We start from the raw sequence: 18,848 nt of genomic DNA on the forward strand, positions 1-18,848 counted from the left end.
GGATATCACTATATATATACCACAAACAAGAAGACCATAACCAAGACGCAATCAACCATTCAACAACCCAGGAGCTATTTCGCTCGAATTCCGCCACAAAGTCAAAACAGTACCGCATCATGTGTGCAAATAGTCAACAGTCTCACAACTCACCGTAACATAGGAGAGTAATACATAGAACACATCAAAACATGGATAAGGTCAACTCTAACCGATGACACCACCCGCTACAATAGCTGTGCTGAGTAAATAAGTCCGACCCAATGTAGAATGCACATCCTCATTAGGCCTACTAGTGGACTCCAAATCTGTCACGCCCAACCTCGGGGAGCGTGACCGGCGCTCAACTGAGTGAACTCGGTCGAGCAAGCCTGTTAAATTCTTTCTACCCAACTCACCCATGATCAAGAGAAGACATGATTTCATTAATTTAGACAGTAGGAAGATCATATATACAATACTAAATCGTCTCATTGGTTACATTATTTTTAAGTTTCAAGATACACACATTCTTATGATTCGAGTGGAACAAGAGATCAAAACACAACATAATATGTTTGACTTTTCTAGAACCCATGTACAACCCACATAGTGTGTACGGAGCCTCTAAAAGATAAAAAAGAGTGTTATGATAGTTTCGGCAAATGGCCCCGGCTATACCTCAAAACATGATAATAATATGAACAAAAGATACAATACATGACCCCGGGATGAAGTGGGGCTCACCAAGTGTGTTGGGAAGAGGATGTACCACTATCGCTGATTAACACTGCCTGCTATGGAACCACCTACATCCATTTAAAGATGCAGCGCCCCCGGCAAAAAGGATGTTAGTACTGTCGAATAGTACTAGTATGCGAAACTAAACACCATCTCAATAGAATGAATAATAATACAAGGCGGAAACAGTCATGAGTTCAATAAGAGCTCCAAATAATACTAAAACATTAAGTAAGGATCATATAAGTTCTCAAGTCAATTTCAATGTTATTAGCTTGGGTTATTTTAGAGCCGATATACTATTATTCACAATACCTCCGTATTCTTACACGGAGTCCGATCTCGACCCAATCGGCTAGGTCATCTCATTTGAGAGATCAGCCATAACCACAATTTCATTATAATTTCCAGCACAGTTACCACCATGTGTGCGGCATGGCATCCGATCACGGCCTGATCGGCTAGGCCGTCTCACCCGAGACATTACCTTTTCAGTCAATCATCTCACATCATACTTTTTCCACATCCTTTCAATTCATTGGCACTAGTGGCCACAATTATGAAGTCATTCTTGGCACTTGGCCGTATTTCATAATTCTAGTTCCCCTTTCCACATTCAAACATTATTATCATTATAAACAACAATAAGGTTTCCCATTCAAGACATTAAATTCACATATGATCAATTTGGGAAATATAGGCACATATAGGCTTTTCATACAATTTGGTATAACAACCTTTATTCGATCTTGACATGAAGTCTTAACATTCTAACACATATTCCACATTTTGAACATATCCTCAAATGATAAGATGACATGATGAAGCATTTAGACTAATTATTGAACGTACATCCTTCAACACAAAGACAGTAGGAATAGCCAATTCTATAATAATCAATTTGGGACTTACACCTATTACATGAACACCGTGAGATTCGATTCTAAGAAGAAAGGGGTTTAGCCAACATACCTCAATTGAGCTTCCTTTAATCTTTAAAACGTTTCGGAATTCTTAGCACTTCGATCTATTTTAGAAATATATAAAGTTGGACAAAAATTAGGAAGATGATTATGGTTCTAGCTCATTTGAGCATTTTATCTAATATTAGGTGCACATTAATGTTTTCAAGAACCTTTTGTGAATGATTCCAACATTTCCCAACCCATTCTCTACCATTTTCAGCTCACAACCTCCCCACATTCTTTGATAACACATGCATGCAAGATAATAACTCCCATGCCCAAAACTTATCTTACTAATTACCTAATTCTAGACAAAATTCAAAATTGAAGGTTAGGGTGTAGAATCTTACTTTAGGATGAAGACTTTCCTTGATAATCTTCAAAGATTGAGCAAGAATTGTTGGATATCAAGTTGAAGGTTACTTACTCACTCTAAGAACTCTTTCTCACTCTAAAAATATCAGAAATATGCTCAAAAATGGACTATGGCATATGTTTTAACGAAATAGTGTCGGGTTTAAAAACTCAAAAATGAAGCTCCGGAACAGGGTATGCGGTCACATATGCGACCGCGGAATGGATATGCGGTCCGCATATTGACCGCACAATTTGATGCCAAAAACTGGAAAAAATCTGCCTGGGTCTGCGGTAGTTATGCGGCCCGCAGACCTGTTCTGCAGTCGCATAATGCGCCGCAAAACCTCCCTCCGTAAAAATTCTACGGCTGATTATGAAACAAAAGTGCGGCCGGCGAAATGGTTATGCGGTCGCATAATTGGCCGCGAAATTGACATAAAAATGGCCCAAGTAGCTGCTTAACTCTGCAGCGATTCTGCGGCCCGCAGAGTGATTAAACGGCCACATAATAGGCCGCAGAAATGCCCAATCCTGCAAAATATTTTCCTTCAACTCCCCAGCACACTATTCAATCCAAAAAGTCCGAACCGCATTCTACTATTATTAACCTATACGTCTACCCCAGCATCACGGAACCCAGGTTTTTAGGAAAGATTTCATGGGGCCTAACAAAATCAATTCTGATACTTCCCTAAATAGTAGATAAACTTCGAAAACCCGTGATGACCTATCTATGGCACCTACAATCAGCCGTCAACCTCTTAATATACCCTTACCGTTCACAACCCTGGAACAATCTTCCCCCGAAAACCCTCTAAGTCTTCAAATCCTTAGAATACCAGAATCTCAATATCCGATCTCAACTACACTAATCAAACGACGGACATATTCCTTATACACGATCATGCCACGATAAATACTTCCATACTTCCTTCGTGCCACATAGCTAAAACTAAATATCAGCGGTCGATCAACCATGCGATTACCGTAATACCAGTCAGGCATTTGCAAGTAGAAGCACAATGCGCCTTCTGGTGTGCGCACACTTCTCAGGTGGTATCAAATAATGTTAACATTCATCTAAATTTGAAATCATCGATGCTGTCTAGAACTCGTGACCCCATCTAGGAGAAAAATTATAACACGCAACATGTTCCTTATGCTGGTAAAAGACATATGGCTCAAGCCATGGTCGACAAATGAAGAACTCTTCGGGACCCGTCTGCACATAACCAAGCCATCAGAACTGAATTTTCCCATCTCAACCAAGTCACGCAAGCCTTCAAACCCAAGAGTACTGCCACCAAATGCCAGTAAAGCATTAACACACCAAAAGAACCAATTACCTTTGTTGTAGGATGACTAAACATAACCGAGCTAACCCATTTCTTCGAATCCTCCTCCACTTGTCTTTAGATTAACACCTCCCCTTATCGGTACACAATGACCCTAAACCAAAGCTCACCGCAGGAGATCCTAGCATGAACCACGTCGTCCGAAAGTCCATAAACCTATGTATTTCCTTTGAAGCACCCAATAATACCGCAACCGAGATATCCACTCTAAAGAGACCTTCTGTGAATCTGAAGTTATTTCTCTAACCTCTCTGATACTGAAATGTAGAATTAATAATTATACAGAAATACCTCAAGTCTCAGCACTATCCCATGAAAATCTCTGACCTTAGCCATATACAATTCCGGGGAATTCTTCAATACCACATATATACCTCAAACAAAAACTGATATAACACATGACCATGTAATCTAATCGTCGATAGAAGACTCTCCCACTTGGCGTGAAGCCATAGGATATAACATCTGATGATCCACAATATCAACCTTCATAGCTCGTACAACACCAATCATAAGATATCTCAAATCGTCTACTAAGTGCATGTTCATCCTCGTGATAGTCAAGCCCACTTCCTCAAGTGCCTTGAATGACAATATGTACCTTTTGCTGAATAGAAGTCCCATACAAAACACAGTCTCTAATACCACTAACTATCCTCAAATCAACATCCTCTCATGGTCCTACCACGATCATGACGACTAGGCAACAAATTAAATCTTCCCAAGCTCGTACTCACCAACCAGATACCAGAACCCGCTGCACCCCACATGTGAGCAACTTAAAGATCTTTCAACACATCCTCGTCCTCATTCTGTAAAACACGTTGAGACAATGACAGAGCATACATGCCCCCCTCATAGCCTATCCGCAGCATCACAAATTATCGGTGCATAGCTGATACCGAGTGCGAAATATCGTATACGAGTGGATGCAAGGGAATGTAAGATATGTGCTTCAAGCTAAATCAATGTCGCATGATAAGGACTGAAAGAAGTTGAATTTCCTAATAGTCCTGTAGCCTCTCGAAGATAAGTACAGACATCTCCGTACAGACCCGCAAGACTCTACTAAACTTGCTTATGATTCGTAGCACCTATGAACCTAGAGCTATGATACCAACTCGTAACGACCCTTAATTCTCACCTTAGGATGTCATGATGTCACCTAGTTCCTAAGACTAAGTAAGCCTAATACATAAAGAGATCTAACAGAAATAACCAATTCAACTATATAAAAAATTAAATTGATCAATAAAATAACTTAACTAAAGCTGAACCATAATTATACAATCCCAAGAACCGATAGTACGGAGTCATATGCTCTTCTGACATACACTAGAATTTCTAAATACAATGCTATTTAGAAGTTAAGATAAACAGTAGTCAAGATCATATCTTAAGGTGACTCCGACGCCTGCAAACGTCAAGCAGGTATATCTTGAAGTCTCCAGTCGTGCATACACAACTCTCATAAACACAATCAGAAGTACCTGGATCTGCACAAATATGTGTAGAAGCATTGCACAAGTACACCACAACGGTACTCAGTAAGTATCAAGCCTAACCTCGATAGAGTAGTGACAAGGCCAGGTCAAGACACCTACTAGACATAGAAACATATGCAAGATATAACATAAAGCTAACAATGGAAAGAACATCAATGTAAGGCTAATAGCAGAAAGATTATTGATTTACGACCAACAATGAAATAATAAAGCACAAATTGTAGCAAGAAGTAAACGGGTAATAAAACAACAACATAATCAGAACACATGTGAGATATGAATGAACTCAAATAAGGAAAACAGATGAACAATTCAAATAATCAAATCATTCCCTACACATGACTTACAACAAGAATTACCCTGATGCACCACACCTCGTAACTACAAATCACGAGCCATAATTCCAATCTTACACGTATGGCACCTCGTGCCCACAATTACGATCACCTTTGCACGACAAGGCCCACGTGCTACCATGTACATTGTATCTGTGTCAAATATCAATTAAACTGTTTGGGAGATATATTTAAACACAATAAAGTATAATAACAATCTCGAATAAAGCGAAAATGAGATATTGGGTATTTTTTTAGAATCAAATAAAGTAAAATAAAGTATAATTTATACAAAAATAGAGTTTCAAATGAGCTTAGTTTAGAAATCAATACGGTAAAGGAAAATAACATTTTAAAACAAAGTAAAACATAGGATAAATTAACGAATTAAATATAAATTTGTTAAAGTAAAGTATGATATCAATTTTTAAGTAAAGTAAAACATCAAATGAGGTGATGAGTTAAATTTGAGAACCCAATTAAGATAAAATGTGATAACCATTTAAAAATGGTAAAGTGCCGAGAGAGATAACGAGTTCTATATTAAGAGTTATGTAAAATAAAGCATGTTAATAATTCTCCTATTTAAAATTTCTATGTTACCAACAACTCAAAAGAATATGATATAATGACTCCACACAAGTAAATTCACCTTGACAATTAATTTACCAAGTAATAACGGAGGCACATATTGAAATATTAAAGCTACACCACAAATCACATAGAATGCATGACTCACACAAGAAGACACAATCGTTCCAACACCAAGATAACAACGAATAACCAAATACAATCCAAATGCAAATGCATGATTTGAAAGAAGAACAATAATCGTTCAAATCAACAAGTCGTTTCAACATAGAATGTACAATAAGAATCACATCGAGGTACCATACCTCATATTCACACTTCACGAATCACAATCACTCTTCCTTATATCACCGCGTGAGTCTTGCATTTATTTTGAAAACCTTTTTCCCGAAATAGCAACATGAATTTTAGCCCCTTTTATCTCACCGCGTGGCTCTAAGTAATTCCCTTACTAGCAACATGCATATAAATCCAACCTTATCTCACCGCATCCATATCAACCCCTATCCTTATACCACCACATGTGTATCAATATCACAATACAATAATCAACTCGCACAACTATATGCCACAACACTTGCCAAAATTCAACAATACCAATGTTACCACAACATATAGCCCACGACTCAACAACAATGCGAACAAGAATCTCAATAATAACAAAACGAATGAGAATGCCCAACGAGGAAATATATCTTAATAATCTATAACTTCAACCTCAATGTATTAATAGCTTTCACAACTTCAACTTCAATAACTTAAAATGAAGGTATTCCAATGAAATGATAACTTCCAATTAAAGTGTATAGCATAAGCTTATCGGAGAATAAGATAGTATGAAATAACAACTACGTCTATATGCATAAGAAATAAACAACACGAAAAGACATCACGTATCAACAACTTCAAATAATAATAATACAACAATAAAAGAGGTAGCAAGACAATAAGAGAGTTAACAACTTCAACTAAAGAATATAAGAGCAAACTTGACAATAAAAGATAGAACATGTGCTTGAAATGTCAAATAGAGAATATGAGAGCAAATTAACAATGGAAGATATAACATGTTATGAAAATTTCAATTTAATGCATAAAAGAAGCCTAAGAGTCTAAACCGTTAAAAATACCACATCTAATCCTGTGTGCACACTCATCTCCTCGTGTACACATCTTTCTCATAATTCAAATAACACAATCAACTCAAATCCTAAGGGGTAGATCCCCCACATAAAGTTAGGCAAGATACTTAATTTAATTTAGACAAATCAACACACAAAAATAGCTTTTCATTTAAAATTCGCCTCTGCACGACTCAGATCTAAACAAAAATGTCTTAATAACATCAAACAATGCAAGAGAAATCAATTACGATAGATAAAGCTATGACCGTTACACAATTCCCTCACAAAAGTCTATAAAAGTCAATCCCGGGCCCGTCCGGTCAAAACCCGAGTCGAAGGGTAGATCTTGACTACCCATAGCCCCACAAGCCCAAATATGTGTTTGGTTTTTAAATCCCAGTCCAATTCGATTCTCAAATCTCAAATTTATATTTTTCAAAATATAGACAAAACCCCCAAATATTCTCTTCAAATTCCATAGTTTAGATGTTAAATCTCCTAAATAATCATGTAATATAATTAAAATAGATCAAAATCACTTGCCTAATAGTTTGGTATGAAAATCTCTCCACAAAATTGTCTCCCACCGAGTCTAGGACTCAAAAAGTGATAAAAGGAGACTATGTCCTGAAATACAAATCTTATAACCAACTTAAGTAACAAAAGCCTAAGTATCAAGACGAAATAAGTTGGTAAAATACCAACTTATCAAGACCCCAAACTTAAACTATTGCTTGTCCTCAAGCAATTCAACAACTAAGAATATCCTTCAATAAAATTACCAATCAAGCTCAATGGCAAACCAAACATCATTTCAAGTCAAAAGGGTTCACTTAAGAACAATCTAATGGCTTCGGTTGGTACCAACAATTAACCCAAAGCATATGAATCACCAACTACTCACAAATTTTATTTCAATTCAAGTGCTCATACACTATATTAATCAAAGTAGCAACCAAGTCATGGCACTAAAGCTTCAAAATTTGCCTCTCTATCACAATTATCTTCCCTCGCTCATTCCTCCCAATTGAAAATGGAATTAAATTCACAACTCAAATCTCATGTGCCCTCACACTTTAAGAGAGAATCCCCAACTCATAAATTGCAATTCAACACATACATGGGATATCAAATGGAAAGAATTAACTCTCTCTCACACAAAGATATTCAAATGCACACAAGTAGTACCATAGGCTTGCCCTTCATGTATTTCTCCACTAATGTAGACAAACTTGGTTCAAAATCAATTAGGACTTAAAAGGGTTGTAGTTTAGGCTTTTGGTTAAGGTAGGGCACAATTTGGTAAGAGTGACTCAAAACCTCCCTAAGCACTACAATTTTTCAACAATCAAAGTACACTTCCTTCAAGAACTTTTCCACCCTTTCTTCGTTTCTTTTTTTTTTTATATCACCTAGTCTTCCATGTATTCACAATACTTGAACCCCCAAAGTCAATGACACAAGCATGCAACATGTCCTCCAGTATCTGAATAGTGCGCTCAGACTGCCCGTCCGTCTGAGGGTGAAAAGTTGTGCTCAACTCAACCTGAGTACCCAACTCTCGCTGCACGACCCTCCAAAATCGCGATGTGAACTGAGTACCCCTATCTAAAATGATGGAAACTGGGACACCATGCAGGCGAACGATCTCCCGAATGTAAACCTCAGCTAACCGCTCTGAAGAGTAAGTAGTACCAACTTGAATGAAGTGTGGCGATCCACAATAACCCAAATAACATCAAACTTCCTCGAAGTTTGTGGGAGCCTAACTACAAAGTCCATGGTGATTCGCTCCCACTTCCACTCTGGGATCTCCAATCTCTGAAGCAAGCCACCTGTCTCTGATGCTCATACTTAACCTGCTGACAATTGAGACACCGAGCCACAAACCCAACTATATCTTTCTTCATCCGCCTCCACCAATAGTGCTACCTCAAATCGTGGTACATCTTCGCGGCACCCGGATGGATGGAATACAAAGAGTTGTGGGCCTCCTCAAGAATCAACTCTCGAAGCCCATCCACATTAGGCACACATATCTGTCCCTACATTCTCAACATGTTGTCATCACCAATAGTCATGTCCCTAGCATCACCTCTCCGAACCCTGTCCTGAAGAACGAGCAAGTGGGGATCATCATACTGACGCTCCCTGATACGGTCATAAAGAGAAGACCTGGAGACCACACAAGCCAATACCTGACTAGGCTCCGAAATATCCAATCTGATAAGATGGCCCGCTAAGGCCTGAACATCCAATGCCAACGGTCTCTCTGCTACTGGAAGATATGCTAAACTCCTCAAACTATCTGCCCGTCAGTTTACTCCAATGGGATAAATCAATTTTCACTCTCTTCAGTTTCTGTTCGAATATTAGAAAGGGATCACCAACAAAGTCTGCTACCCAAAATAAAGGGTTTAACAAACTACTTAGCCTCTTCCCTACAATTCATCAGCAAAGGTGCATGGTCAAACCCTTTTCTTATAAGGTAAACCACCTCAATATTTGGGAATAGAGTCTGAAAAGGTTGATTGACAAAGATCCTATCCAACCTATTGAATATGTATTTTGCATTTGATCTTCCATTCCACCATGTGAAAGGGCTTTCTTTGTATCCAGTGTCAAACAAACCATAAGAATTAACACAGAAGGCAAAGTCTTCAACCTCTCGTGGATATACTGGAAGTCCTCCTATTTTTTCATCATCATGAAGAACCATATTAAAATTCCCTCCAATCACCCAAGGTAGCTCCATATCAACAGCAAGGTAGTATAGATTATCCCACAATTCTAATCTATCTAGGGATGAACACTTTACGTATACAAAAGTCATCATGATGTATTTCCCAATTTCTTGATGATACACCTTGATTGTTAGTTGCTGCTCAGTGTCAATGAGCAACTCCCACTCCACCATAGCATCACTAAATAGCCATATTTTTCCATTAACATTTCATATTGCAGTATCCATACCCAGCCTTCACCTGTAGTTTTGAATTAGCCCTTGCTTTTGAAAAGGCTCCATAAGTGCCACAATGAAAAATCTATTTTGTTTTTGCATGTTAATGACTCTTTGAAAGGCCTGTTGTGTCTTAATAGACTTGATGTTCCATATCAATGTTTTAACCATTATATAGTTGTTGATGCTACCCTCTTGGGCAAGATTCTTGTTGGTGGTAGGGTTTTCTTAGCTTGTGTTTTTTTCTTCCCTTTATTTTTATTTTTTGATGAGAATCTAGGTGATAAGTCTCCTTCCATTGCAACAGCTTTAAAGTTTCCAGCAGTAGATTCATCATCACTTTCATCTCTAGTTGTTGTTTACCAACCAAAGCATTATGAACTTCCATAGGCAGTCCTTTGTGTGTGATTATCTCATGTAGCACCTGATTGGGAGATATCAATGGTACATTGAGTTGTATCTATAGTGGAGATCCAGTCTCTGAAGCACATGCTATGGGAGCTATTGGAGTTGCTGCTGAAACCCTTTTGTACTAATGCAAGCTCCATTTGTTCAATTTCCATAGTGGTCTCCTGCATACTAATAGTCTGTAATTGGGGCCTCATCGTATGATGTTAGACACATGCATCAACATAAGTGCCCTGCTTCATAGGTATGACACTAACTAGAGCACGTGTATTTGTTTCTAAATTGTTCTCAATCTGTTGTACTTCATCAGTGCATAATTGTGTAGCATCTCTAGTGGAATTAGTTGATTCCACAAAAGTCTTGAGGGTAATTCTTGGCATGAGTAATTTAAGGTAACATTAAGCCCTTGCTTTTGTATTCCAAAACTCCTTTGCACCTAGTCTACTGTATTCTCCTTTGTGGATACTCCTTTTAATTCAGTACCACTAAAACTATTACTCTGTTGAGCTGCATTAGTATACGTTTCTTTGGTGGTAGAATCATAAACCACATATGCTTCAATTTTAGGAAGTGGGCAATTTCCAGTGGGATGAGAATTTGTTATGTGGTCCATGAGAGGTGTAGTGTGTGTACCATGACTAGAATGCAAGATTTGAGAAGAGCTCATCCCATCTGGCTCCCCTGAGCTATCTAGTACATGTAGTTCCTGGTCAGACTGCTTTCCTTCATTACCTTCAGCAGCAACAACAATGTGATTGGGTAGTGGATCCTTCACATCCTTTGAGGTATTTGGCTGAACATTGTGTGGTTGGGGTTGTGTATTTGAAATTTGGTCTGGCTTGGTGATTTGGGCTGCAACTGTTTGAACACTTGGCTATTTGAATTTTTGTTGCTTGTTTCTATAGTTTAGACCTTTGAAGTTCTTCTTCTTTTGAGATTGCCATTAATCCTTGGAATTGTTGTCCTTTGTTGGTTGTTTTGCTGCTGCATTGAGGTTTGTTATGCCTTGTTGTTCTGTAAATTGGTCTTGTTCCACCAAAGTTGGTTGTGCATTCTGGTTTTTGTTCTGCCCCTGTATCATTTGCTCATGTTGGCGTTGTGTGCCATTTGATATTTCATGCATGTTGGTCGTTTGGATCTCATTATTGTTTGGTATTTCTGCAACAGCCTTCTTTTTTTCTTGCTCTTTTTTTGTGTGGAGTAGTAGTACTCTTCATGTCCCAAGTGCTTGCCTTGTAGACAGTAAATTAGGAGGTCTTCATATACAACCTCTAGCCACTGGCCATCCCTATTAACATCCTGATCATCATCATATCTAAGACACATATGATGGGGCATGTCTTAGAAATTTCTATAGTAGAAATGCCATGGCATCTCAGAGATCACTATCCAAACAGGGACAATAGGAGTATCCTCATTTGGATTGCAGTTGGGTGTCCAAGCCTGTAATTCCATTCTTTGTCCCTCAATATACATGAACATTTTTTGTCTAGACAGTGGTGTGATCATACTCATTATCTAGGTCGATATAAACTATTCTAGCATTGAAATGAGCTATCTTAACTCCTCGTCTGAGTTCAGTTTGGACAATGAAACTTCTCCTAATCTGCTCTATTCTAGTCATTGTATTTAGAAACTTGCCTACGATTGTATATTGGCACCTGTTTGCAGGAGTGATCGTATAATCCTTTCGAGTGAAGATAATAGCTGGTTGGCCCTGCTTGGTAGTTATTCTAGGAGCTGTGAACTCTATTGGAGCTATCTCTGCAGCCTGTCTTGCTCTTAACTTGGTAGCCAGGGACTGTGTGATAGTAGGAGGTGGTGGTGTAAGGTATGAAGGTATTTTATTTGGTTGGGTAGTATTATCACTTGGATTTGGTAGGGCAGCTAGTTTAATGTTCTGGGACTGGTAATTTTGGCCAACAGTGATGTTTGGTTGCTTTGGTTTATTAGAAGTGGCTACAGTATTAGGATTTTTGTATGCAGGGGGTGAAGTTGGGTGTTGACTATAATCTTTTGCTTGAGGAGGAATATCTTTGGGAGGTGAGTTAGGAGTGTTGGTGTTCTGGTGTTGGCGTGTAGCTGGTTTTTGATGGTGAATAGCATGAGTTCTATCAAAATTAGTTGATACTTTAGGAAAGGTCGATGGTGTTGGTATGTGAGGGAGTTGGGGATGTGTGGGAGCATTTACATTCTCGGTTAACACATTAGCTGTTGTAGTAATTATTTTTGCTTGTTCATGAGATGCTATAACATTGTTGGTGGTTAGCCGTTCTTTGGACAAAGTAGCTTTAGAGATAATACCTGATGGTGGTAAATTTAGGGATGAAGGAATTGGGTGAGGTTGATCAGTAGGAGTTGGTTCAATTACCTTCTCCATATCAACAGTGAATTGCTCAATTGGTCTTTGGGCATGCGAGGGAGCAGGCACACTCTGGTCATTCAGCAGCACAACTGAAGGGACATCACTTAGTCGAGCACCGTCATTCGCAACTTGTGGTTGAACTTGGACATGTCGGTGATTTTCACCAGCATGAATTTGATCATTTCCAGCCAATTGGATCCCAATTGCAATGGTAGAACTGGTTGAGGCATTTTGTCTAACAACATTGATGGATGAATTTACAGGTAATGGTTTTGTTGTTTTGGTAATTGGGTCAATGAAGTATTGATTTGCTTGCTCATAGATGTTGTCCAAATATGAAGAAGCCATTTCCCATTGGTTTAGATCTGTGTGGATACCTTCATTAACTTCTTCATCAGCTTTGTGGTTGCGACCAATTTGGGAGGTAATCGAATTCTCAATCCCCACGGTCGAAAGCTCTAATACTTTGTTGGGTGGTAGCGTTTGAAGTGGAGAAGGATCTCCAGTGGGTTGTGTTTGTCGAATTGGCCCAGCGAAGATCTAGGCAGCTTCTGATGATTCCAGGTGATGCTTCACTACAGTGAACCCTTCCCCATTTTGTGAATCTGCAGCATCTCGCTTGGAATTTTGGGATGAAACCACCTGGGGGTTGGGCTTAGTGATATTGGGGTTCTTTTGAGACAAATCTGGGGGCATTCCACCGCCTAATGGTGGATTGAAGGCCATAAAGGCACTGCAGTAGCACATTAGAAAGTAGTCACTTGTCTAGAGAGAAAATATTGACTAGGGTTCCTTTACCGTACTTCCTGCTGGGATTTTGTGCTTCGCGACTGTTGTCTCGCATTCGCGAAGGTTTGGACGGCAATGCTACGCGTTCGCGATGTCAGCTTCACATTTGCGATGAAGAAGATTGTCTGGGGAATTTGGCCTTCGTATCCACGATGGCGTGAACGCATTCATGACGAGGCATCCTGGTAAACCAACGCGTTCGCGAGACTTTTCGCGCATTCACGAGGGGCATGTCGCGTTTACGATGAAGGTTTGCCTGGCAGTGTTTAAGTTTGGAAAATCGGGTTTTTGTTCATTTTATCTCAATTCTTCCATGGGAGCCGAGCTTGTGGCGATTTGGAAGTGTCATTTTCATCATCTATCATGTGGTAAGTGATTTCCTACCCATTGTGAGTTAAATACATGGGTTATATGTGGAGTTTAACATGAAAATTAGTAGAAATTGTGGGATATTTGAAGAAAACCTAGAATTTGTATTTTTAGATTTTGACCACGAAAATGGACATGGAACTAGGAAAAAATTATATATTTGAGTTCGTCATGTTATGGGTAATGTTTATCTTCGAAAAATTTAGGAATCCGGGCAGTGGGCTTAGAGGTTGACTTTGTTGACTTTTCGAGCAAAGTTGGAAATTATTATAAATTGTTATATTATAAGTATTGGAGTATATTTTCATTTGTTTGCAGGTTGTTTGGCTAGTTTTGGATCGATGGGCATCGAATTGAGGTGTTAGAGAGGTGTTGGAACCGGTTATGGAACTTCGGAGCGAGGTAAGTCTCATGTCTAACCTTGTGAGGGAGAATCTACCCCGTGGGAGTTATAATTGATATGTGCTACATGTTATGGGAGCTACATATGTATGAGGTGACAAGTGTCCGTGCGTATGCTAGAATTTCTGATTATGTCCGGGTAGATTTAGACTCACATCATGCTTTATTTGTATAATTTGAGTTATCTTTGCCTACTTACATGCCTTAATTATCATATTTTGCCTGAGACTTAATTTGCATAAGGTATCAAAATTCGATTTTAGATACTTGACGAGCTACCCGACTAGCCGTGAAAATTGTAATTCTTTTACGGATCCTCCCGCATTGTGCGTATTCATCGGAATGTTTCCTTAAAATTTTTAACTCACACGTATATTCGTGAGTGGGGTCAAGGATCCGTTAAAGTTTCTTATTCTTATGAGATCGGGCTGTTCGCCTCGACAGGATTATTGTAATACTCTCTTATAGGATTGGGCCGTTCACTTCGATAGGATATTGTAACACACTCTTATGGTATGGGGTCATTATATGGGGTCGTTCGCCTCGACATTTCAATGAAACACTCTTATGGGATCGGGCTGCCTGCCTCGGCAGAACGTGCGTGGTATTTGATAAGAAGTCAGTGTAGCCGAGAGTTTTCCAAACTTGAGACATGAAATTTTATCCGGTGTTGACCATTATGTAGTCCATTCGACACTACTAGGAAATGGCTATTTTTGGACTGCCAAAACGGTCGAAAAGCGGTCAGAAAATGCTAATTTTCGACTTTGTTCAAACCGAAAAATTATAGTCGCAAAATAGCTGGTCTGAAATAGTATGCGACCGAATCCGTCCGTAATTTGCGACTACAGCGGTCGGAAAGTCAAAATAGAAAAACGACTAATTAATGTTGTCAACTCTCCGACTGACGCGGTCGCAGACAATTTAAATTAAATTTTAATTTTATATTTACTTTCCCACTACTTCGGTCGCAAATGATATATATAATTATAATTTTATTTAATCTTTCTCACTAGAGTGGTCGCAAATAATATAAAGTATTTTTATTTTATTTGAGTTTTTCCACTACTGTAGCCGCAAAACTAATTTAAAATTATGTACTTATTTATATTTCCCACTACTGTGGTCGCAAATATAATTTAATATTATTTTTTATTTAATTTTCCCACTACAGCAGTTACAGATGTTCCTGAATCTGAAAATATTTTGAAGCGTTTTGCGACTACTGTGGATGAAAATTAGTCGACAAATTAGGAATGTTTTGACAGATTTCAGCTATTTTAAAGCAGTAGCACCTGCCAATTCAAATATACAGCACCTAAAAAATTAATCCACCATGCTAACCAATCAATCCACCATTCCAACAAATCAATCCTCCATTCCAACCAATCAAATCCATAAAATGTAAACAATTATAGAAAACATAAATATTTGTAACTAAAACATCCAAAAAGAGTTAAACATTCAAGCACCATTCAATCTAGTCTAAAACAAACTAATCATAGTCAAGTGTAAACATTACCAAGTCTAAACATCCAACCACAACAAATAATAATGTCTCAAACATCACAACTACAACAAACTAAAAAGCAGTATCCCTGTCATCGTTGTCATTCAAAGGATCAAATGGACGTTTACTCATAAATTTCTTCACTAGACTCTACAATTTGTTAAAATTTGCACGATCTTCTTTACGTTCCTCCTTCAACTCTTTAACTTCTTTTCATAATGCTTCCACCTCTTTGTGATTCTATGAATAACTCGCATCATCAGACAACAATGTCGTAAAACGGCCTACAGAATATTGTTATCCAAGACCGTAGGCGTCTATATTGAAGCTACATCATTGAGTGATACTTGGGTTGAGCTACCATCCTCGGAATCGGGTTGACTTTGACGCCATTCCTCCAAGAATTTTTTTATAGGCTTCCTGAAATTAAAATGTTAAGCATTAAATTATGTTATACTAACGGTATAAAGCACCAGTGTTATACTAGCAGAAAGAACAAGCAAATTAGCAGTTGTTTACTAAGTTATCATTATAAAGTAGAAAAAGTAGTTAACCTGCATTCGTATGAACAAAAAACATTGGAAACATTAAAGCAAAAAGGATGAAACACTGGCCTTTGGAACATATGATGATAAAGAGTCTTACTGTTATCATAATTAAACTGTCCACATTGATAATCTATCAAGAGGTAAACATTGGAATTTCCCATTTGAAACAACATAGTGTAAGCAAAAAGATAAAAAACAAAAGGACAGTAAAAGGAAAAAGAACAAATTAGAAAACAAAAGGACAGTAAAAGAAAAAGAACATATTGTTGTATTCACTGTGTATTAAAAAACTGAAGGATAGCTTCTAAAATGTCATCATCAATGACTGGCCAAGTTTTGTTTTTCCACGAAACATGCATTAAACCCATTTCAACCTGGTACTTCGATATAATTAATATCATTTAGAGCCTGCGTATCTCCTCTTTTCTGATAGGTTTCATAAGCTGAGCTTGTTGTGCTCTGTTGAGAACAGAACAAACAGCGGTAACAATAGACTGTATAGTAGGTAGTTGGGGGGAAGCTGATCCCACTAGCCTTTTGTAGAACCTTATAATCTCCTCTGAGATGTCTTCCTCATTCTATACTGTTTCACCCATATCATTGACAAATTCTACTGATTAACTTTGACTACTTGTATTCTTTATATCGACAAAGAAATTTACTGTGTTGGCATCCCCCAACTTTAACAATTGAACTCTAGATTTCTGTCTGGTAATACTTTCTTCCACCAATACCCACTTCTCTACTACTATTTTGAGATATCTATTTGGCAAATTATTCATGTGTATGTCTATAATTCCTTATTTGCTCCTGCAATCATACAGTTGCTATCTCACACTGTTTTAAGGAAAACCTTAAGAAAATACCAACTGAAAGATGTTAAATTAATTGATTACTAATAATTTAACTCACAAGAGTTTCTTGTGCTATTCTTGAAAGAATCATACTAAGTGTTATCCCAATGCAAAACCAAAAGAAAAAACTAAAGAATCTTATAGTTAGGATCTTACATATGTCCTAGCAGCACACAGCTCGACCCATTCTCTTTTACCATCCTTTTTCTTTTTTATATGTTTGTCCTCAAAGACCTCAACATAAGTCACAAGTCTCTCTTTTTCCTTTTCCTGCAAAAAAAAAAAAATTAAGTTAGATAAATTTCATAACAAACACCTTGGAAGTTCTTCTTTATGGTAGAATTGTCTCTCATTGCTTATGGGAAGTATAAGATGCATAAGTTGTTCTGTTTAGCTTTTGCAAATAATCTGATAATGGAGATGGACTCCAATGTCAGATTTATAGATTATTATTTTTTAGTATCTTACAGAATAGATCTAAACCAAGTCTACTCCAATGCTGGATATAATAGAAGGAATTATTTGGAAATTTAAGTATCAGGTCTAACTCATACTAAAACAGTTTTAAGAAAAATAAAAAAAACTTACAGAATAAATGATAGGTCTAACTTTAGAAAGTTGTTTGGAGTATGTAAAGTTGTTTTTCCTATTCTGTTAAGTTTAGAGATAGACACTATCTAGAAATGTTGTTATGTGTTACCGCTAAAAGCTTTTTGTAAAGTTTACAGATGCTATTCTATAAAGTTTAGAAATGAAAGGCACATTACTGCTAGAGAAAGAAAAAGAAGTGGAAGGCACATTATCGTGTTTTAGTGTTTATTGGAGATTGTTTCTTTCTAGTGTGCAAGCAGAAGGCGCCAACTGAAATTATGCAACAAAGAGAGAGAGATAGTGAGAGAGAAGGATATTTCAAAACTTCACCCCAATTTTATAGTACACTCCATGAAAAATTAAGGTAATTCAAAAGCTACACAAAAACAGACTGGAAATAATCTCCGAAGTTCATCTCATTCTACCGGACACCTTGGTAGCATTATTTCACAATTATTGCTTGTAAAATATACATTGATTTGTTAAGATCTCTCAATTTGTAAAATCAAAGCAAATATAATAAGAAAGTTACCATTCTCCTTCGATGGGTCTCCATACTAACTGAACCCTCAGTGTGCAATGAGCCACCCATATTGGAGGCTCGGGTAGCCTTTGCAGCATTGCTCCTCTTCTTAAATTCTTCAGAAGCCCATGTCATATTAAGTCTATCCCATATGTCTTTTAGTATCCAACCGGGCATCTTTCCATCGAGCCAGCTTTATACAAGAGATTTTTAAGCCTATTAGCATATTTCTTCCAGAAATTATGACTTATTTGCTGCTGATATTTGGGAAGCCATGTACACCTTGTCTGTAAATAATTTAAAACATTAGATGAAATAAGGGTAATTTGATAAATAATATAAAATTTATTTATTTTGTACCCTCAATTGATTTCACATCTGATCTCTGTAAATATGCGGTATATCTGACCATTTACAATCCACAACCACCTTCGTAGATTCATTGGAGGGAACAAACCTACATTAAAATTAACATATATTTAAAATATATTCAACAATTCAAACAAATGATAAAGTAAGTGCTTAGTTAGTAATCCCATCATGAATGATAATGAGTCCGTGAAGAGCATCATATGATA

The 18,848-nt window shown here is 37.6% G+C and overlaps 1 protein-coding gene across 4 annotated transcripts; it reads right to left on the minus strand.

Annotated features, from left to right (window-relative positions):
* Window positions 1-15,644: 15,644 nt before the first annotated feature.
* On the minus strand, window positions 15,645-18,407 carry LOC142169893 (uncharacterized). 4 transcript variants are annotated; one of them, XM_075231827.1, is made up of 3 exons: window positions 18,280-18,407; window positions 17,313-17,426; window positions 15,645-16,174 (listed from the first exon to the last, which is right to left on the minus strand). In XM_075231827.1, exons 1-3 carry the CDS (start codon window positions 18,403-18,405, stop codon window positions 16,112-16,114), a joined length of 303 nt encoding a protein of 100 aa, XP_075087928.1. In that variant the 5' UTR covers window positions 18,406-18,407; the 3' UTR covers window positions 15,645-16,111. The 4 variants fall into 4 exon arrangements, 1 of the variants encoding a protein (XP_075087928.1); XR_012699529.1 differs by lacking the exon at window positions 18,280-18,407 and adding an exon at window positions 17,955-18,070 and having other exon boundaries at window positions 15,647-16,174; XR_012699528.1 differs by lacking the exon at window positions 18,280-18,407 and adding an exon at window positions 17,924-18,058 and having other exon boundaries at window positions 15,647-16,174.
* Window positions 18,408-18,848: the final 441 nt, after the last annotated feature.

This window comes from Nicotiana tabacum, chromosome 15 (assembly GCF_000715075.1).
Source record: "Nicotiana tabacum cultivar K326 chromosome 15, ASM71507v2, whole genome shotgun sequence".
NCBI lineage: Eukaryota > Viridiplantae > Streptophyta > Magnoliopsida > Solanales > Solanaceae > Nicotiana > Nicotiana tabacum.